The 21,834-nt window shown below is 38.7% G+C and overlaps 1 protein-coding gene across 13 annotated transcripts; it reads left to right on the plus strand.

The window, feature by feature from the left end:
• The first annotated feature begins 204 nt into the window (after positions 1-204).
• Positions 205-21,808, plus strand: PUS7 (pseudouridine synthase 7). Of its 13 annotated transcripts, none has more exons than XM_083843158.1 (18): positions 205-419; positions 1,172-1,340; positions 2,157-2,235; positions 2,913-3,306; positions 5,149-5,251; positions 5,354-5,455; positions 6,345-6,489; positions 11,024-11,135; positions 12,445-12,522; positions 14,221-14,349; positions 14,588-14,713; positions 14,968-15,029; positions 15,187-15,347; positions 16,216-16,342; positions 17,101-17,202; positions 19,743-19,872; positions 20,919-21,010; positions 21,447-21,808. In XM_083843158.1, exons 4-18 carry the CDS (start codon positions 2,942-2,944, stop codon positions 21,581-21,583), a joined length of 1,971 nt encoding a protein of 656 aa, XP_083699284.1. In that variant the 5' UTR covers positions 205-419; positions 1,172-1,340; positions 2,157-2,235; positions 2,913-2,941; the 3' UTR covers positions 21,584-21,808. The 13 variants fall into 13 exon arrangements, with proteins under 13 accessions (XP_083699284.1, XP_083699294.1, XP_083699286.1 ...); XM_083843168.1 differs by having other exon boundaries at positions 209-419; positions 5,149-5,245; XM_083843160.1 differs by having other exon boundaries at positions 213-419; positions 5,149-5,233.
• Positions 21,809-21,834: the final 26 nt, after the last annotated feature.

Genomic DNA, 21,834 nt, shown 5'->3' on the forward strand with positions numbered 1-21,834 from the left:
GAGGTTGGAAATGAGGAGACATTTCTTCTCAGAAAGAGCAGTCAGGCACTGGGACGGGTTGCCCAGGGAGGTGGTGGAGTCACCGCCCCTGGGAGTGTTCAAGGAAAGGTTGGATGTGGTGCTTAGGGACATGGCTTAGTGGGTGACACTGGTGGTAGGGGGGTGGTTGGACCAGGTGATCTTGGCGGGATTTTCCAGCCTTAACGATCCTGTGACTCCCCGGCTCTCCCCGCAGCCCGGGGCTGAGGCAGCCGCCGCCGCCCGCCCGCAGGGGCGCAGCCGGGAGCTCTGGCCGGAGCCCGCCCCCGTACACGCGGCGTGGAGCCGAGCTGGGCCCTCCTCCTCCTCCTTCTCCTCCTCCTCCTTCCCCTCCTCTTCCTCCTCCTCCTCCTGGCCCGTCCTCCCGAGCCGGCGTGCGGGTAAGCGGCACCCCCGTCCCCAGCTCCCGGAGCCCTCCCCGGGGCCGCAGGCCTTTCCTCCCCGTCCCGCCCACCCCAGCCCCCGGCAGGAGGCGGCTGGAGCTACCGGGACCGTAACCGGGCCCCCGGGCCCTCCCTGCCCGCCTCTTCCGGGGCCTGGCGCTGCCGCCCCGCTCCCCGAGCCGCTTCCCCGGGCTCGAGAGCCCGCGGGGGCGCCGCTGAGGTAGGGCCGGGCTCGGCTCGGCTCCCGGCCGCCTGCCGAGCTCGTATCATCATCATCATCGCGCCCTGCTGCGGTCGCGTTTTGTTCCGTGACAGGTCCCGTGCCCGTCTGGGAGAGGAATGAAGCCCCAGTGACCGCTTGGTGCGGCAGGAAAGTCGGTGGCTCTGTCAGGACGAGGTCCCTGCTGGAATTGCTGCAGAGCCGCGCTGCGTGCAGAGCCTGGCTTCTGCAGAAGCACCTGTTAGCGGGGCAGAGGGCTGAGGCACTTCAACAGCTGTCAGGAAGATAAAGGGCCTTTCTCTGAAACACCCTGCTCTGTGTGCCCCCACACTGCAGCTCCCGCCACTGGCTGCCCTGGTGGTGGTCGCCATTCGGCACCAGGCAGCGCTCCAGCGTGACCGGGCCGTGCCTGCTAACTTCGGAGCCTCTGGGGCCAACATTGAGTTCTTTTAACCATTTGCGTCATTTAGTAACTCAGCATTACATATTTCTTTTAGAAACATGAGATTTGTCTTGCCACCTCCTTCAGCAGGTGTTCCAGAAGATTTCAGCGTGCTCCATGTGGATTCATTCGCCATGCGAGGAGACTCAGAAGCCATCTAGAAGCCTTTTCCTCACCAGTGCTTTGTTGCCAGCACCCCATGAATTTGGGAAGATACAAGAAGAATCTGGAAATGCTGGTGAATTGCTTCTCTTGGGTATGATATTTTTAAAGGAGGATTTTATATTCTATTATTTGAGGACAAACTGACATTGATGTTTTCTGCTAGTAGGTGTACTGGTTTGTGTAGTGTTTTGCTTTCTTCTGCGTGTGTTTTGTCACCATTTTCAGGTATCGCATGTGCATTTTTATAAGTCTACTTATTTCCTTTTATTTCTTTTCCTTTCTAGCTTCTGTTTTCAGTCCTTCATTTGAGCAAAACGTTTCAGATGTTCCTAAAACAGGCTTTCCTGCCTATTTACCCTAAACTTATGTGACCTTAGAGCTGAAAGTCCCAACAATTAAATCCGTAGTGGCTAACAGCTAAACTGGTAACAAGTAGTTAACAACTCAGCATGTGATGATTAGTCATGTGTCCTCCTTTAAAAACATACCCTTTAAATTTAAATAGAACATTAGAGAAATACAGAGTGATGGATGTTGCTCCCTGGTGGGAGGCCATGGTCTCCTGAGAGGTGTCCTTGGTCTGGCATGGAGCACACGTCCCCTGCAGTGTTCCCTTCCACATTCCTCCCCACAGGTCTTTTTTAGTATGTCCTCACACACGTCCTCCTTTGCCTCCCGTTGTGCTTTCTGCCACCAGCAGCTCCTGTCTTTTTTAAGTATGCCTGAGTAGAGACACTGTGTGCACCTTTTTTGAGTAGAGTTTTGGCATGTGGTGGGTTTCCTCCGTTGTGGAGCCAGCTGGAAGTGACCATGATGAGCACAGGGCAGTTGAGGGCATCCTTGCAAACTTATGGTTATTTTTTTTCCCCAGACTTTCTCAAATAGATATTTTTCCTTTGTTTTTCAGATCTCTAGGTTCTGGTTCTGCTGACAGAAGGGCGGCAGCTAAAGTTGCCAGTGAAGAGTCAGATCCCTGCTCCACCATTGTGAGTAGTCATATTCTCAGAAATCATTTCACTTGCTTATTGTTTCATTTGTCCCACTCGTTCAAAAAATGTGTTACCCCTTCCCTATTATCTTTTGGTCTGAATTCCTGCCATCTTGAGTTCCATGTGGGATTGTGTGTGTTAGAAGAGATGCACACAGAAAAGGAGAAGGTGAGATTTCAGGTTTAGGGGGAATCAAGCCATCTTCTCTCAATCCTTGCAAGATCAAATTTTTGGTAGAACAAGGAATAATTGAGAGCAGTAATGTCTAACAGGAGACTTGGGACCAGAAAGTTTGTTAGGCACTAAATTACTATTGACAGCAGGATCTGCATGGACAGGGCTCGATGCAGCTGTGTAAGAGTTTGCAAGGGTGACAGTGGTTGTAAATGCACTGTGTAACATCGAGTTCTGCTCTTCTATAGCTTTATATCCTTGCTGCCTCAGATGGGTATTAAGTCCCTTTAATATCTCCCTTCTCTCTTCTCAAGTACGTATTGTTTCTAGCTGTAAAAAAGAAGACAAAACCCCACAACTTTACTTGATGTTTAACTTAAATGCAGAAAGTTTTATGGTTTTCCCAAACTGTTGCAGAGTGCAGTCCTTGGAGTGAAGAGACTATGTATTGATATTGCTCTTGAGCAGCCAGGAAATAAGCCATTCTTCTTGCTCCTCAGGGCTTTCTATCCTACACTGTGCCTTAAACATGGAAACTGTAGAAATGAATAGCATATCCTTGAAACGTCCTCATTCTGAGGATGATGTGGCTAATGCAGACGAAATTAAAAGACAGAAGATCTCAGAGAAGTCTCAGACAGGGAACAACTCTGGGCAGAGCGTTGAGACTGTAAAAGAACAACCTGACAAATCTCTGCTTGAGGACACGAAAAATGAAATAATCCCCAATGAGGAAGGTGAGGAGCAAGAAGATGAGGAACTAGAGGACAGTGATGAAGATGGAGATCCAGAGAGCTTTGCAGACATGATGAAGCATGGACTGACAGAAAGTGATGTTGGCATTACTAAATTTGTTAGCTCTCATAAAGGGTTTTCTGGAATCTTAAAAGAGAGGTAACTCTTTGTCTTGTTATATATATATATGTTAATTCCTTGTGTTAGCAGCTGTTGTTTTCCATTTTCCTTTTCTGACTCACAGGATGCAGTTGGATTATGTGCGGCCATTTGGGAGGTTCATTGCTTTCTGTTGCTAATGCTGAGATTGAAAGAAAGGTTTAATTTGGCATTTTTCTTGGTTGTTTTTCTCTTTTATTTGTTTTTTGTTCCTGTCAAATGGAACTCTGGAGAGGGAAGCTCTGTGTGGATAGAAATAGATGACTACGCTAAGCTTTGCCATTTATCTTTATCTGTGGCAGCAGCATGCAGCATAAAACCTTGTGCAATATAGCTACCTTCTGTACAGCTCTTCAGTGCTGATTCAGGAGGCACTGATAACAGTATTGAAGCCATCCCTCTCCAGCTAAGCTCTTTCTTGCATTTCCCTGGCTTGTTAGTGCTACAGTAGTTAAGCATGTATATTGGCAGGTAGTCCACTAGAGTTTAACTTACACTGTGATCAGCCATAATGTCATTTACAAAACATAAAAGGGAATTTTATAACTCAGGGTGTGGAATCTTGCATTATAAAATTAATAAGACGATTGGCTTATAGTAGCTTTTATTTTCTCATGAATCTTCTAGAGTTTTTTAATTAAAAAACATAGTTGAATAAAACTCTCAGAGTGCACATACAAAAACTCTGAAGCAAAAATGATTGTTGCCCTACCTTAGCAAATCAGTTTTGTTTTACGCACCAAAAAGTCCTTGTTTTTAAATACTAGCTTCGTATATAGAACATCTTATATAATAAAACGATATGTACGTGTTCTGTATTTAACCTTTACAAGCAGCATTAAACAGCTAGCATAATTCTTCACTGGTGAACGCAGTCTGTGCTGAACCTCCTGCTGGGAAATTTGCCAGTCTTCAAACTGAGGTGGCCAGATGTAGCTGTGTGCTAGAAATGTTTGTGGACTCACGGTTTGACTTTGATCCCAGTTTATAACACCTATAATTAATTTAATCCTAACATTTTTCTGGTAACCGTCACTAGCATGTCTAGACAGCTACAGATAATAAGAGCGGACGTAAAACACTCTTCCTTAGGAAGGAATTCCACCAGTAAGATGTACGGCAAACGTAGGCTTGGGGGGATACTATAGAAACATTCCAGTGCTCAAGCTTTTTATTGATCTTTCAACATTCATAAGCTGATGACTTTTTTTCCCCCCTCTTTACAGGCTGTTGCTACTTTAAAACAATTTAGCAATTGCAGCATAGACTGTTTCTACTCTAACCTTAAAGTTAGGATGTTTTTCTCATTGGGTGTAGCAACTCAATCTAAAATGTCACAGTGAAATTTTATGTTGCTGTCACAGAGGGTACAGAATAGTTTTTGTTGGAAGATGTTCTCTGTAACTGAATGTATGTAACAGAGCTGAACTTGTCTTGCTTTCCTTAGAGAATGACTAACACGTGCTTTATCCTGCAGGTTGTTTGAAGTGACAGTGCATTTGTGTTGAACTTGTGGTGACGTAGTAGTCTTAATTGTTGGTAGTGACAATTAAGGACATAAATTTCTGATCTCCCCAAATTAGTGGGAAAATGAATAACTACAGCAGGTGCTTGGTTATCTGCAAAGAAGTCTACTTGATTTAGATACGCTAGACTTTCTGCAATGTTTTCTTGGTATCTTTCTGAGGGGTGGGAATAGGTACAGCTTTCCCATGGCTGAAGTTTCTTTTGCACTCCCTTGAATGAATTCTGTGAGCAAATAGCTTCTTAGGAGAGGACTTTGTGATGTGGGATATTTTTGTTTTTTAAATTACAGTTTTAACGCATGCTTCTTCCCATCAGATACTCGGACTTTGTTGTTCATGAAATAGGCAAAGATGGACGTGTGAGCCATTTAGATGACTTTTCTGTCCCAGTGGATGATGAGGTAAATTCTGAGGTAAAGGTAATGGCTAAACTCATTAAGCAAGAACATTAAGAGACTGAAAACTGTTTTACATGGGTTATTGGATGTTTGTTTTTCCTCCCCCCCTTAAATGCGTGTCAGGACCCATCGGAAGAAACATTTACAGTTTTGTCAGAGGAAGACAAGCAGCGTTTAGAGGAGCTCCAGCTTCTTAAGAATAAAGAAACTAGTGTTGCCATCGAGGTAAAATTAATAAATGGGATAAAATTTGGGGGGGAGGGGATAAGAGTGAGTGACTAGAACGTATGTGCTTTCTAATGTATGCGTAGCATAAGAGCAGCTTGAACGTGATGTAGCAGCAGGTAATAAGGAACCGTTGCTAATTTAGATGCAATTCTGTAAAGCATTACGTACGGATGTACTCAAATTCATGCATGTGAGTAGTTAAGATCTCAGTGGGACTATGCACATGAACTCAAATGCATGTCTTAATTTCTGTGGTGTTAAAATTTTATTGCAATATTTTGGTTCTCTGTCTAGAAGTGTTTTGTAGGATATTTATGTGAGAAGGGTTAAATAAAATCCATCCTGATAAAAAGACTATTTCCAAGGGCAACGCTTAGTGATTTAATAGAAAAGAGGATAAATATGGTCTTCTGTCACAAGAAATTAAAAAGGTTTAAAACAAAAAAATCATATTTTTGAAAAGTCAAATATTCCATATATTTGAAGAACAACTCTTGAGCTACATTTGGTTTAGAGAAATGAGTAAGATTAGGTCTGGTAATTTCAAATAAGCAATCCCATGAATCTTAACTAGTGATTTATTTTTTTTCCTTTAATTCATGTAGAAAAACTTAGTTTTGCCAGAGTTATCATTAGAAGAGGGAATTTTATTAAGTACAAAAGAGGGGAATTAGTCTTGAAAATTTTTGGTTTTGAGTGTTGAGACTTTGTATCAGTTTCTAACTGTTTTTCAAACTAATGACTAGGCCAGACTTTTTAAAGTGTACCTATTCAGTTTAGTGTGATTCAATAGGTTTTTTTAAGCACACAAAACTTCAACTCTGAGAGAGTCCTTCTCCTTTTGTGTTATCTTATGTGTTTTATGTACGCATATGTTTTACCACAGGTAATTGAAGACAGTAAAGAGAAACGAACAGTCATCCATCAAGCTGTTAAGTCCTTGTTTCCTGGACTGGAGACTAAAACAGAAGATCGAGATGGAAAAAAATACATTATTGCCTATCATGCTGCTGGGAAAAAAGCACTGGCAAGTGAGTTTCAGTATCACAACAGTTGGGTAAAGTATATGCTAAAACTAACCTGAAAATTAAAAAACAAAACAAAACATTAGAAAGTACTTCACATGGATTGTACATTCTAAAATGTAATCTGGCTTTTCTCTTTTTGTCTGTGCTGATGTCATGCATCTAAAGTAACTAGGAACGCAAACGGTATCTCACATTTAAATTTTTACTCACTTTTCTTTCCGAATCATTAATCGAGTATATTTATGTTAGAAGTGAGAGGACCTTTTGGTATTACAAGGGGAACAGGCAAAACAGGGGCTTTATTATATGTATTGTTTCAACGTAGCTTTCATGGACTTGCCTGGATCCGCAAGCGTGTGCTGTGTTTGTAGTTGAAACGCACTCGGCATGTCTTGACTGTCTTGAAAAATCATGATAAAATTCTTCATGACTTGAATTGAGATAGGACCTATTTGTTTTCTTATAGTTTTATATAAACATAATATATTTACTGTGGTCTTTAAGATAGTTTCAGTCGTTAGTTTTGAAAGCAGAAGTGGCCGTGTTTTATTTGCAAAAGATTGTCCATACTGATTATGTTGTGGTTACTATTTTGGAATAATTACAGTAGTGAAAGATTTTCAAAATGCAGTATTATATATACTCTTACCAAATCTTGTTTTTGGTTACAGGGGATAAATTCATATGTTCTACATCATTTAATGTGTTTTATTTTTTAATTTACATGTATTTTAATTTTACTTTGATCCTTCTGCAAGTTGAGAGGATTGTCTAAATGAAAAATTTGCGTGCTTAACTAAAAGTTTTAAAGTTTGTTTTGAACTGATTTATTCCAATTTCATTTCAACCTACTGCAAGTGGTGTAGTATGTAAGGCTAGCCCTTTCCATTTTAAAGATAAAGGAGATGGAGAAAGGAAAATAAAAGGAAATAAGATAATTTAAAATTTGAAAGAAGACCATCTCCACATTCAATGTAGTTATTACTTCTGAAATTTTTTTAGGCAAGTATGGGAATGTTGTATTTTATTGGTACAAGTTATAACGTGTTATATATTTTGTTTGATTGTTTAGAAACTCTGTATGTTTGCATGCTTTATGCATGGAGTATGTATACTTACCAGCACAAAATTCTCCTCAACCAGTTTTGTTCTCTGTTGGTTTGTAATGGTTTTACCTCCACCTTTCCCTTCTGCTTGCACATATTCTTTAACCATTGTTACAGTCAAGTGGTTGTTATTAAGCTGACCAGTCTGATTTATAATTTTATGGTAAAAAATAATCATCCTGGCCTGAGGAAATTTACCTGTGCTTCTAGTTTGATTTAACAAATACTGTATAAAAAGATTGAAGTATTTGGAATACACTGAAGAGAATTTAATGATGTATCTCTAGGATTAGAACATTTTCTGGAGCAGTGTTTTGTTATGCAGAGGAGCATCATCTAAAGCTGAACTCTTAAGTTGCAATGCTACAAACACCTGGGAGAGTTGGTGGAGATGTGTACAGTTTCAGTGGGTGTGTGTAAGTGCTAATGGATGTGGGGTTTGAGTGCAAGTTCCTATTAGTCAGGATTACGTGTCCTTCATGCTTATACAGCCACTAACACATCTCAGTCCTGAGCAGGTTCCCCAGGCAAGAAACATTTCAGAAGTGTGTAATACTCACTAACTAGCTATCTGATTACTTTTGTTTATAATATAAACGTTGCCAAAAACAGTTTCCTAAAATTTTAAAATTAAAAGCTGATGTCTGTTTATAGTAAGTTCACACCCCAAATACTTAAAATACTGCCTTACTAAATTGTCAGTTAATTGCTGTTTCATCATTGTCCACAAATGAAGTTCGTTGCATCTCCGATTGAAGCTTTCCATATGTTCACTGTTTGCCTCTGCACGATTCCATTGCATAACTGTCTAAATTGCTGTCATCCACCACCTAACTGTTGGATGTTCTCTACAGCATAAACAATCCCATAACCATAAACCTGCATGTTCACCTCTAAAAACCCTTTGACAGTCTAAAAATTAAATGCTACTCTTTTGTGCTCTTTACGCTATGCATTGGGACAGAGGTCAGAACTGCAACAGGTAAGAGATGTTGACATTTCATGCTAACAAAATGAAATGCCAACCATTACGACCTCCTAAATTGTGACGAGACTGGCCAAAGTAGTAACAATTAATTTAAAACAAAACAAAACAAACACAACAAAACAAAAAAAAACAATCTACACACAAATAATGATTACAGTTCCCAGAAACAGCTAAGAATTAGGCTTGTGCTATCTCTTTTTCACTAGTGCAGTATAGGCAGTAGTCATTTGGTGCAGAGAGTCTGCCAGTAATAAGTGATGTGAATTATTGGGGTTGACTATACTTATCTATCTACATACCCTATCTATGGTAAATTTCCCTTTGATTTCATTAAGCCAAAACTTTACCCTTCAGCCTTATATTTCAAAACCCATTCTCCAGGTGTATACAACTTTAAAAGTATGTATCATACGTCGTGATCTTAACAGAGAGCTTCTAGCCCTCAAGTTGCAGCAAAAGATTTGGAAAAAAAACCTTGGAATACGATTTTACTGTGAAATACGTAATGAGACTGAAAAAACAGCAATAAGGAATGCAGGCTGCCCTTTCAGTCCATCTACCCAATTGAGTACTTCAATGTGTTGGGTCAGGAATGGATAAATCTTGGGATTATAGCTGTAGTCTTCTAGGACTTAGTGCTGGGGATAGGGATGTGGCTGTGATGCCCAGAGGTGAGAAGCCTGTGGGCATATCGTGCAGAGTCCTTTTAGTCTTGCCTTGATTAGAGCTCTCTTTTAGGAGGTTGTCAAAACAACTGCAAGATGAATTAGTTAAATTTGAAGAACTGTTTCAGCTGGAGAAGACCTTCCCTGTGAATCACTCGCTGTTTTCCCCACTTCTCTTTTAATTAATGAGTTCTTCATGAAGGTTTCTTGTTCTTCAAACTGAATGCAGTATTTCATTGAGTGTGCTTAAGAAAAATGGTGGCTCAGAACAGTGACCAGTAGCATCATGAGGTCTCTTAACAGATTTTTGATCATGCTACTCAGTTTAGATCCTAGGAAACTTTATATTGTTTTTGTGGGAGGACTTTGCTTAGGAACCAATGGTACAAGACAATCACTGGAATGATTTTTTAGTGATTAAAAACTACACATATAGTATTTCAAACTGTAGCATGAGAAATTGTTTTGACAGAAGTGTTTGTGTGGATGGCGCTTTCTCAAGAAAGGCAAGAAGAGTTGTCCTTTAGCGAAAAGTTTAATGAAGCTTAAACATATTCACTGTCTGCATGGGATATCTGAGGTTTATTAAACAAATGTGAACAAAACCAGCAGTGTTTTCCAAGACCTTCCTTTCGGTGTTGACGTTTATATACTGGAATAGGACTGGCTTTTTTAGATAGCTTTTATTTTTAGGAAAGAAAAGCTCTTTTTGTACCAAACAATGAATGTCCATTTGGTGGCTACCAAGAGATAAGGTGCTTCTTATTTAAAAACAAATCCTTAATTTTGTTCTTGTAAAAGAAATAATTGATAAACAAAGCACCTCAAAATAGGTTGCTAAAGCTTGTTGAATGAACCTTCATTCTCAGTAATGTCATCAGCAGTGGATGATGGTCAGAGGAAAGCGTTATCCCTGGAAGCTTTTATGTGTAACAGAAGCTTGACAAATATATTGATGGTTTTGCTTCCCTCTCCAGCAATCTCCAAATAATTGTACAGAACTGTAAATCCGTTGGTAGTCTGCAGGAGCTGAAGTTCTGAGCTCCCTCTGGTGCTCTCTAAACATGGCACAGTATCTGGCTTGAATTACTTGTTAATGTTGTAATGGTGCCAGATTTTTCTTTCCCACATGACTTAAAAAAATATCCATAGAATATCCTGAGTTGGAAGGGACCCACAAGGACTGTTGAGTCCAATTCCTAATTCACCTTAATATTTTAATAATAAACTTTTAAAAGTTTTTATAGATATACAACCCATGTTTTCTCATTACATACAGAAGAAAATCCTACAAAAATAAATAACATATTAGTACTGTAAATATTACTGTAGTCATCTTACAAACAGTGCTCCAATGGTCCAAATCTATCAATTAGAGAAGGCACCAGGTGAAAAGTGGAGTGGCTTTTACTGTACTGGCTAAAAGTAAGTATAATGATAATGTTTTTGAGGAGTTTAATCCGGCAATGTGGCAGTTAAGTGACTAGGGGATATTTTTATGTAGTTTCATGACAAAGGAACTGTCACCATTTCACTGAAGCTTTTTTAGGTGCCAGGATTGATTAAACAGAAATTTACAGCCAGTGGAAGGAGAGAAGGTACTTTTCAATGTGCTTTGCAGCTTTTGCTGTCAGTATGTATCTATTTATTTTTAAAGCAGATGGAGGTTATCAGAAATTGAATTTACGTATTTGTTTTAAATGGAACTGCAATGGCAACCACATTCATTGAAATAAGAAAGTGACACTTCTAAAATTTTGACCTTTTTATTTTTAAAGATCCAAGAAAACACTCTTGGCCAAAATCTAGGGGAAGCTACTGCCATTTTGTACTGTACAAGGAGAACAAGGATACTATGGATGCCATTAACGTCCTATCAAAATTTTTAAGGTAAGGCTGTTGTTCCTGTCAACTTGTCTAGCACACTGTCTTCCCACTGTGTATTTCATGTTACTGCAAATGTTAAGCCTCAGGGTTATGTAAGAGCAATACAAGTGGTTACTATTGCCTAATTTTTAGCCTTTTGGTTTTTTAAAAAAAGACTGAATTTGAAACTATGTTTCAGAAGGAAAGTACAAAGTGATCCCAAGTGATTTTAAAAGGCTGTACCCTATTCCTTCAGTGGAAAAAAGCTACACAATTCAAATTGGCCATATGGAGAAGGGCTAGGCAGCTCATAGGCTCAATGTGAATAACATGAATTAAAAGCCAGTTTTATTCAGGTGGGTGAATGTGTGTGTTTTATGCAGGTATGTTATGAATCTGTGTCAGATACTGTTGTGATAATATGCTAATTGGTTGCTAAGTACTAATTGATAAACTGTCATTCCATGTATTAATTTCTCCAGTACAAACACAGCCTTAACTTCTTTTACCCCACGAAATGCAACAACAGATTCGTGAAAGGCACAATGGGAACACAATGAATTACAGACAAAGAATTCTTTTTAAATAGGGTCAATTCAGTGATCTATTCCCTGCTTTTCCACCCACCTTCAGTGTTCCTATTCAAAAATAAATATCTGCGCTTCAGACAGTAACCAGTACAATACAATACTAATATTTGCATTTGAGAAGAGACTATTAGGTATGTAGTTTGGTGGAAATACATACCTAGTGGTAATCCTGCTACCACCTGCTGCCCATAGCTGGAATAACGGGATGTATTTCCTGTGTAACACGGGCTGTAGTACACAAAGTGGAAATTTCCTTTTTGAGGGAAGAAAAGGAACAAATTTTAAGTTAACTTCACATATTCTCATGTCGTGTCAATTTGAATACCATGCATGCATATGCTATTTGAAATTTAAGGAAGAAATGGACCTGCTGTGAATTTTTTTTATAATGATGGCTACATATTCATGAATTGAGTGGATATATAGAGAGAAGTACTTCAAAGCTCATATTTTGAAAGCACAGTTGTGGTTCTGTTTGCATAAAATTAAAACAGGGAAGTTTGAGTTTTATTTACTTACAGATGAGCTTAGGAAATGTCACACATATTTAGGAGTGTCGAACTGCAGCCTACTTCTGAGGAAGAATATAAGTCTACCTATATAAATGTATGTTCTATTTCAAATAGAAAGTATGTATTTTCCACATAAAAGATAAATTAATAATTCTGGGTAATTATACTGAAAATTGTGTTCAATCTGTGGCTACTTTAACAGTTTTTATATCTTTCACCATTGCCTTTAAGAGTGAAGCCAAACATATTTTCCTACATGGGAACTAAAGATAAAAGGGCTATAACAGTTCAAGAAATTGCTGTTCTTAGGTAAGTGAAAATACCCTGGAGTGTTTGCACTCCTAGCACGATGGCTTGGCTACCTCACTAAAAAGCTAAGACTCGTTATGCACGTAACATGAACAGCAAATTCATGTCCTGATCTTGTTACGTGCTTGAGCATGTGTTAATGAATAAACCATAATCTTTTTTTATTCCATGGAGACTGCTAACACTTTCAGGCAGTGGTGCTCTGAGTCATAGGCTAGGTACATGTAAATGCAGCTAATATTTGGCTGAAGCAGTGGGCCAAATTGCCTGTGTGCTCTTGCACTGCATGGCCCTCGTGCAACAGCAGATAAGCAGAATGACATGGTGAAAATCCTGTCGCGTTTCCTTCCTGACTTTTGTTTCCCCCTTCCTCCAGCTGGAATCCTATTTCCTTTCTCACTGAACTCTGAACAGCTCCAGAGAAGGCTAACCACTGCCTTTGCTCATCTGTGAGTAGCCAGAAGGGGAAGAAAAGACAAGGAATTTTTCTTGCCTTAACCTACTCCCATAATAAAACTTATTTTGGCATACTTCAAGATAATTACATGGTTCCTAGGCACTTGAAATTAGTGCTACATTAGTAACAGAGGATGATGGATGCCTCACAGTTGTGTATTACAGTATCTGTTTAGCTGGCTGGAATATTCTGCCTGTACTGATACTTACAGCACTTTCAAAACCACAGTCCTCAAGTGGAGGAATTCTGAGGTTTGAGAGCCAGTAATTTTTCAAGTTCTTGTTAAGAGGAGGGCATTCACTACTTAATTGTTCATAATTTTCCTTCCTGTGGTTTGCATGCGCATACATTTGTGCATATAAAAGGAATTAATTTGTGAACTATGTGAGGAGCCCAGATTCTCGTTACTGAAAACAAGTTTACCCATCGATGGCAATTCACTGAACTTGTGGTGTAACCATCTCAGGTGCTGTTCTGTTTACTTTTAATACGGTCACATTTAACATTGCATCCAAGAGCTTCAGTGTGTTGTAAGCATTGCCAGCTTCCCCAGGAGGAACCTTCCGATTCTGGTGCACGTTCAGTAGTGTCACAGCACCAAACTCTGCTGTAGATCACTGGAGACAGATGTTGTGGGGAAGGAGAGGTAACCTATTATCAGCCCCCTCTGAGCTGATTATGCTGGCCATGCTGTTTGATAAACTTGTCTCTCCTGGTATAAATTTTAGCAGAAGTGTCAAGGAGCAAGCTCTGCGATGCAAAGAACAGGACATACTTCTGAAAGACCTAGCAACAAAAATAACAGAAATCAGCGACAGTTTCATATTCCTTCACTTCCACTGAGCTCACACAGCGGCTAGTTACATAGCACAGTCTTGGAGTTAACCACAGTGCTTTCACGGTGTATTTACTCAAATAAAGGAGAGTTAGGCTTGTGGTGTGGAGTACCACTGTACTTCAATATTAAAAGCTTGGGTTTTTTTGTGTGTGTGTGGTTTGTTTTTTTTTGAATGCATGTGCTAACATAGATGTGAAAAGACAGTATTAACACTTTGTCAAAGTGCATGTTTTCTCTTGAATAAGTAGGCCTTAAGAATGTTCTCTTCTTTTCAGAATCTCTCTTCTTTCTTTAACTAGACTGTCATTGCTTTTTTGTTTCAAAATGATGGCATTTCTATATTTATTGAACTTACCTGCTTTTCTAAGCATAGTGTGGTCACTGTTGGTCTGTTTCTTTTTAGAATCACTGCACAAAGACTTGCTCATCTGAATAAATGCTTGATGAACTTTAAATTAGGAAATTTCAGTTACAAGAACCATCCACTGAAATTAGGAGAGCTGCAAGGGAACCATTTCACTGTTGTTCTCAGGTAATATTGTTAGCGTGTATTTAGACAGTTCTGTTAGATTTCCCACCACCACCCTCAAACAGGGAAGGGATGTCAGTGTATCTTATGTTGCAAAAAAGAAAAATCCAATTGGCAGGAGGCTACTGAATTTATTAAGCACTGTATAATGTTGAGCTGTAATATTTTGGGGATTATGAAATCGTGTAAGCCCTCAATAATCTGTCCATGTCCATGACATGTTTATTTTTTTTAATGCTAGAAATATAACAGGAACTGATGACCAGATAGAACAAGCAATGAACTCTCTCAGGGAAATTGGATTCATTAATTACTATGGAATGCAAAGATTTGGAACTACAGCTGTTCCTACATACCAAATTGGCAGGTATGTGTTGTTTTCATCACTCTTTATTTGTTTAAACCCTATATATCTTAAAGGCTTTTCTGTCCTATTGTATGTACCGGTTTTAATTTTAGATTCAAGGAAGGCCTTGTTTCTGAAAGAGCTTCAGGAGGTACCTTGCATAATGCCACTACTTCTAATACTGCATAAACACAAACAATACTTCTTATTTCGAATAAGTTTGCTCAATCTTATATTTAGTAAGTTCGTAATCAACATTCCTGTTTGAATCTTAGAGCTATTCTACAGAACAATTGGAATGAAGTAATGGATTTGATATTAAAACCACGACCAGGAGGTAAGGTTCCAACCTCAACTATTCTGTGATTCTGTTAACCTGTGTAATTTGTCATGAGTGAAATGTTTTAACAAAACTCAACTGCTTTAACAAAAGGTGAAATTAATGTTTTTTCGGCATGTAGGTAAAATATTTGTATTCTGCATTCTTGTTCTAGCTGAAAAGGGATACTTAGTAAAATGCAGAGAAGAATGGGCAAAGACTAAAGATCCAGCAGCAGCCCTCAAGAAACTACCTGTAAAAAGGTGCGTGGAAGGACAGCTTCTACGCGGACTCTTAAAGTATGGAATGAAGAACATAATCTCTGCATTTGGCATAGTGAGTGTAAAAGTGCTGTGGGCTACTTACTTGAATAAACATTTTCATGGTATCATGATGAATTAGAAATACTCTCATCAGGCATCTCTCGGTCTAAGTGTAAAATCTTTATCCTACATTTTTGCTTGAAGTACTGCTGATGGTAACATATGACATCTGTAATCAATGTATAATGAGCTCTCCAATTTATACAACGATCTCTTTAACAACGATCTCTTTAAGTTGGAAGCAATACAGCTACACTTAGTAACCGTTTGTAATACAGACCTGAGGATTGTGTAGAAATTCAGTATCAGAGTTCTTCCCGTTGCTTTAAAAGTATAAATCAAACTGATAATATGCTAATGAACCAGCTTTGTATGGGTGGTGGATTCACTGTCACTTTCAAGTTCTGTAATTACGTTGAAATCTTTGGAGGAGATAGCTCATAACCAGCAATTATTGGGCCCAGCATACAAGCTGGGAATAATTTCTTGTTTATGAAGAACACAATTAGAATAATGCTATGCCTTAATATCTGCAAAGTTTACATAAGATTTCAGAAGGTTGAATATGATGAATTCAGTGTTTCTTTTAACAGCCCCACGTGTTTGAGCTGTTGAACAAAAAAACCCAAAAAGTTTATCTCATTTTTAATTTAACCACAGTGTTTTTTTGTGTGTGGATTTCAAATGTATAAAATCATTATTTCTTCACATACCTTTTTCCCAAATCACAAATAAAAGACACAAGTCTGTATATCAAGTTGTTTTGTTAGTCCTGGTGCTGGAGAAGGTGACATTTCAAATATATACATTTTTGGCTTATGAGTAAAAGAAAAAACTAAAAATACGTATTTCTAATTTTTCTTTTTTTTTTTAACCTCCAGATACCAAGAAACAATCGTTTAATGTACATTCATAGCTACCAGAGTTACGTCTGGAATAATATGGTGAGCAAGAGAATAGAAGAATATGGGCTTAAAGCTGTACCAGGAGATCTCACACTTAAAGGAGGTAAAATCAAACAAACAAACAAAAAGGGCTGGTGATGCTTTGTAGTACAAATTGGTAGAAAACAAGGTGCAAATATCCACTATCACAAACAGATCTGCTTTTTCTCCTTGTGACCCATTTTGGTCCAGTGTCTTCTGAATCCCTTGGCCAGTTTTAGGCACATTTTGCAAGGAATCAGGAGTGAGGAATTACACATCCCTGAGCTGTTGGTTCACTCGTTTTTCCAGTTAGGCAGTTGGGTAGGGAAGGGGGACTGTGAAGGACTGATTGATCTCAAGAATTAACCCAAAAACCCAAACCTTGTTGAGCTATGGAGAACTATGGAAGAAAGGTTTATGAAAGCTTTAGCCACAGGAATTTTTGTTTACATTAGTATCTAGCAAAGCAGCAACTGCACTCAGTCAAAACTCTCTTCACTTGGATTTGCATTTAGCTGTGGTGGGATTGTCCATGATATTTCTCCTTCATGTATGCCTGATATGTGGTAAGGGGATTGATTGCTCATCTAGCAGTCCTTAACTTCATTCGGCTTTAAAAGTCTCTGGAAACCAGGCTGTGAGTCTGCTGGTAACTGGCAGCCTTGAAGACTATTATTTCTTTTCTTGGAAATGTTGTCTATTGCAGTGGAGATAAAACAGAGTAGTTAGCCCCCTCTAAGTAGGGTTGTTTCAGTCAAATGACTCATTTTAAATTTGGCTAATGTTAACTGTCACAGGCATCCATACTGGTAACTCTTTACTTTTCTGTCCTGATTGTAGCCACAGCTGTTCACATTGAAGAAGGAGATGTTCATAACTACACCATCCATGACGTTGTGATGCCCTTGCCGGGATTTGACGTTATTTATCCAAAGCATAAAAGTAAGTCTGACTATTGACTTACATAGTGACTCTGAAACTGTAGATCTGCTCTTAAAGGAAGATGAGATCTGTCCAACCTTCCTGACCATTAAAAATCAGCTATTTCAGAGCTGTGCTCTAGTAGTAGGCATGCTACTGTCAACCTCTCCCATTATGATACTAGAGTTCACTATAATTTTTATAATTTAACATAAATCTGTTTTGTATTTCTTTTTAGCAAATAGCTTTTCCAGAAAACTTCTAATGAAGCAAAATGATTTATCTTGGCACAAGGGGGAAAATGGTGAAAGGTTCATTTAAAAAGTATATGCACTTGATTTTTTTAAATTAGAAAACGAGCTAAACTTACAGAATACATAACCCAAAATTTTGATGTTAGGAAAAAGAACCAGATCTGGTTTAATTAAATGTTAAGAAATACAAATGTTAAAATGCATGTATTTCATCTGTTGTATATAAGATATATTGGATTTAAATTGTTTTTATGGAATAGGTTTGGCAATCCATAACTATTTGCATGGAGCACTATGTTATTATTAAGGGACAGAGTTGTATAATCACTTCAGTTGGAAGGAGACTCAGGAGGCCACCTGGTCCAAACTTTTGGTCAAAGCAAGGCCAGCTTTGTCCTGTCAGGTGTGAGAGTTCCAAGGACAAATAGTCTCTAATGTCTTCTCTGAGTCTTCTCTAAGCTAAAGAAGCCCATTTGTCTCAGATTCTCCTCACAAAGTATGTGCTACAACCCCTTGCCATTGGGGTGGCCCTCCATTAGATTCATTAAAGTTTATCATCATATATTTCGTACTGGGGTGCCTGTACCTGGACACCTGATTTATTCCAAGTGCAATCTAATGAGTGCCCAGCAAGGGGCAGTAATTGTTACTGGCGTAGCTACTGGCTACGCTCCCATTGACAGAGTCCAGCATGCTGTTAGCTTTTGTTGCTGCCAGCTTGCTCTGTTAAGTTTCCTTTCCCCCGGGATTCTCAAGTAACTGACAGCAGAGGTGCTCTGTAGCCTTTACCATTACAAGGAGTTAATCATTCTTGGGTACAGGACTTGTTCTTAACAAATTTCGTGCTCTTGGCCTATTCTTCTAGCCTCTGCCTATGTCTCTCTGAATGGTAGTCCTGCCCTTAAGCGTATTGACTGTTCCCTCAGTTTCGTTTCCTCCACAAACTTAATGGAGGAGGAGCTGCAAAGTTATTTAACATGTCATGTCCCAGTTCCGTGAGGAGCCGTGCTGTTAACAAGCTTCTAGGCAGAGGACAAACCAGTGGTGACTGTCCACTGGGACCATGAGCCTGACAGCTCTTTACCCATCTAGCATTACCTACTGTAATGTTCTAACCTTGGATATAAGGATGCTGCATGAACACGTTGAAAGCCTCGCTAAAGGCAAGACCAGCAACATTCACTGCTCTCCACTCATCCTCAAATGTAATAATTTCATAGAAGGCTCTCACTGGGCTTTGGCTTTCTTAATGCCATCTCTGTGTGCCTAAGCAGCACTCGTATATCCTTTGTTTGAAGGCTTTCCTAGCTTTCACCTACTGTATATGTCCTTAGATATGAACTTAGTCACAAATTCCCTACTTAACCATGCCAATCTTCCAATATTTGGTTAAACTGCTCTTGTGCTTTGCTGCCCCTAAAAGACTGGTCAGTTCTCTTGATTTTCTTTGGCTGTCAGAACCGAGTCTCAGAGCTGGATCCCATTCATTTCCAAACATTTGGAAAGCAAAGATCTATTTACAATGTATGGCACTAAACCACATTGAATTCAAAGATTGGAAAGAAAACCTGAAATTTTTTTGTATTCATTGTATTTTTAATGGAATTTTCCCATGGAAAGTCTAATTTATTCCTGTTCAAACTTCCCAATTGCATGGAAGTAATGCTGACAATTGCAGTGCAGGCTAGCAGCATCAGACAGCATTTTAGCTGCTGGATATTCTTATGTGTCCATTGCCTTCCATGTCTTCCCCTGGCGTACAGGTACACACCCTTACTTAGGGATGCAAGACTGTAAAAAAAAATAATTACTCCTTTCGGCAGTGTCAGAGCTACTTACAGGTACCTATCAGCTAAGTTCCTCAAAGGGCTTTCTTTACTCGTTTCAGTCTCTGCTTTTTCAAAAATAGAACAAGGGGTAGTCTTGCCCCTCCCCTCCCCCTTTTTTGAAATCCATATACCTGAGGTTAGTCTTCTGAAGATGGTTGACATTTCACTGACATCTTACATACATTTTCCACTTACCTGAAGTATTTTGTAAGTTGTAAGTTTTGTTTTCAGCTGGAATTTTGATTCGCTAAAAAAGATTCTTTCTTGGTTACTTGCCTTTATTAATCAGGTTGTATAAGCAAACGTTGTAGGTAGTAAGATTTGCAATATATAATTTTAAACTTTTGTCTAACGTTTAACCCATACATAACCATATGTGCTGAAAACTTAAAATACAAAGGAAGGAATGCTCTATGAAAGCTGTCTGTTTCAATCAGCTGTGCTACACTCTGATTAAATATTTTTTTCTCTCTTGCAGTTGGTGAGGCCTACAAGGAAATGCTTGTAGCTGACAATCTTGATATCAACAACATGAGGCATAAGATCAGAGATTATTCACTTTCTGGAGCATACAGAAAGGTTATTATTCGACCTCAGAATGTCAATTGGTAAGTAGGAGGATAAACAAACTTGTGAGTTGGCAGCATAGAGTGTATGTGGGATGACTAAGTTAGAAGTATTAGATTGACCCATGGTGTGTGCATATAGACTGAAACATGGGTAGGGAGAAATCTCTGTGCATTTTCCTTATGTTGCTTATACAGCTGAAACTGAACCATAGCCTTATTTCTGCAGTCGTCCTCTGTTTTTTGGATGCATTAGTGTCAAAACATCTATCTGGTTGTTACTCTCCTTGCAAGGGCTTGCCTAAACACTTAATAGATAATTATTCATGTTGAAGCCATGATAGATAATATTCAAAATAGTTATTTGCTGCAATCTTGCTATGAGAAAGTTGGGTCTCCAATTAACTGCGTGTCAATCAGAAAGATCTATATCACTTCAGTATACTAAATTACCATATTAGAGAGACAACCTAGTTGTCACACAGCAACCAAATAAATACCTTTTAAAGAGGTAACCACACAAATGTGCAGACAGACTTCATAAATAGACAAAATATAGAGGGTTTAGGAGGGAGTCAAAAACCTCATATTTACATTTTATTTTAAATACTATTGATATTTAAAGCTTATCTACCTCCCACTTACTTCTTTCAGCCTAGTCACTACATATGGGATGATTTCTATTATCTGAATACATAAATATGCATATAAGCCTTTTCAAAGAAGTTTAGAGGGTTTTCTTCAAAGTGAATGCTTTTTATTTTTTTTTTATTTTCTTTCCAAGTATTCTTAGAGTTTACACCATTCTTCCCCTAATTTCATAAACTGTACTTCTTGTATAGCTGGAAATCCTGATATGCCATGGGAGGAAAGAGATTAATTATGCAAAGACATTTCTCACTAGTTCATTATTTTGTGATAATCCTTATCAAACAGAGGCAAGTTTTCTATATAAAGCTTTACCAGTTATTGCAAGATAAATTTCATAATAATTTCATTAGAAAATCATTCCATCTCAGTTGTATGATTATACCTGGCAAATTTGAATAATAGTAATAATAATAATAAATCTTATGTATGTTATAAAGGGAAGTTGTTGCATATGATGATCCTAAAATCCCATTATTTACTACGGATTTGGATAAGTTGGAAGGAAAACCATTACCAGTTCTTCCTACAGGTAAGTTAGTGTTCTTGCTGATCTTTGAATTTTTAAAATAACTTTGGTTACAAAGTCTTTTGGCACTACTTTCGGGGGGGGGGGGGGGGGGGGAGGAAAGGAAGAGGGGCTAGGAATCTTGAAAGAACAAAAGCCTGTTTGTTGTTGTTTGTTTTTTAAAGCAACACAAACTAAGGAAAACCCCATTCGTAACAAAATTAACTGTCATTACCAATAAATACTTAAGACATCACTTCGTACTGCGAGAAAACTTTATTTAAAGTTGTTTTATGAAATTCTACATTACACTGTGGATTGTGGATTGAGTGTGGTGGTAATGGCTGTTCTATGGATTTAGGGGTGGTGGTGGAAAACCTGGTTCCACTTCAGATGACATCCAGGATAAGCATTACTTATGCTCTTAACTCTTTTTGCTTTGTGTCTTCTTTCACAATAGATGGTAAGTTCAGGGCACTGAAGATGGAGTTCTCCCTTCCCCCATCCACCTACGCTACTATGGCGATTCGAGAAGTTTTGAAAATGGACACAAGCATAAAAAACCAGACACAACTGAATACTACCTGGTTACGCTGAATGAGCTGCTAAAACGGCTTAGCTTTTAACATGTATAAAGCGTTTTCCTATTTACATGTTCTGTACAAATCTTAAAGATTGCTAGTAAGAGATTTGTATTTTTTTAAGTTTTTATTAGTGCAAGCATTTCACTTCAGTAGTCATTTACAAGATGGTGTAATATAATATAGGTTTTAGTGACTGGTGCTTTTAAATGAACAAATAAACGTGTTGCTTGAGCTTTAACAGGGCTGCATCTTTAAAAAGCGGGC

This window comes from Anser anser (assembly GCF_964211835.1).
Source record: "Anser anser genome assembly, chromosome: 1".
Classification (NCBI taxonomy): domain Eukaryota; kingdom Metazoa; phylum Chordata; class Aves; order Anseriformes; family Anatidae; genus Anser; species Anser anser.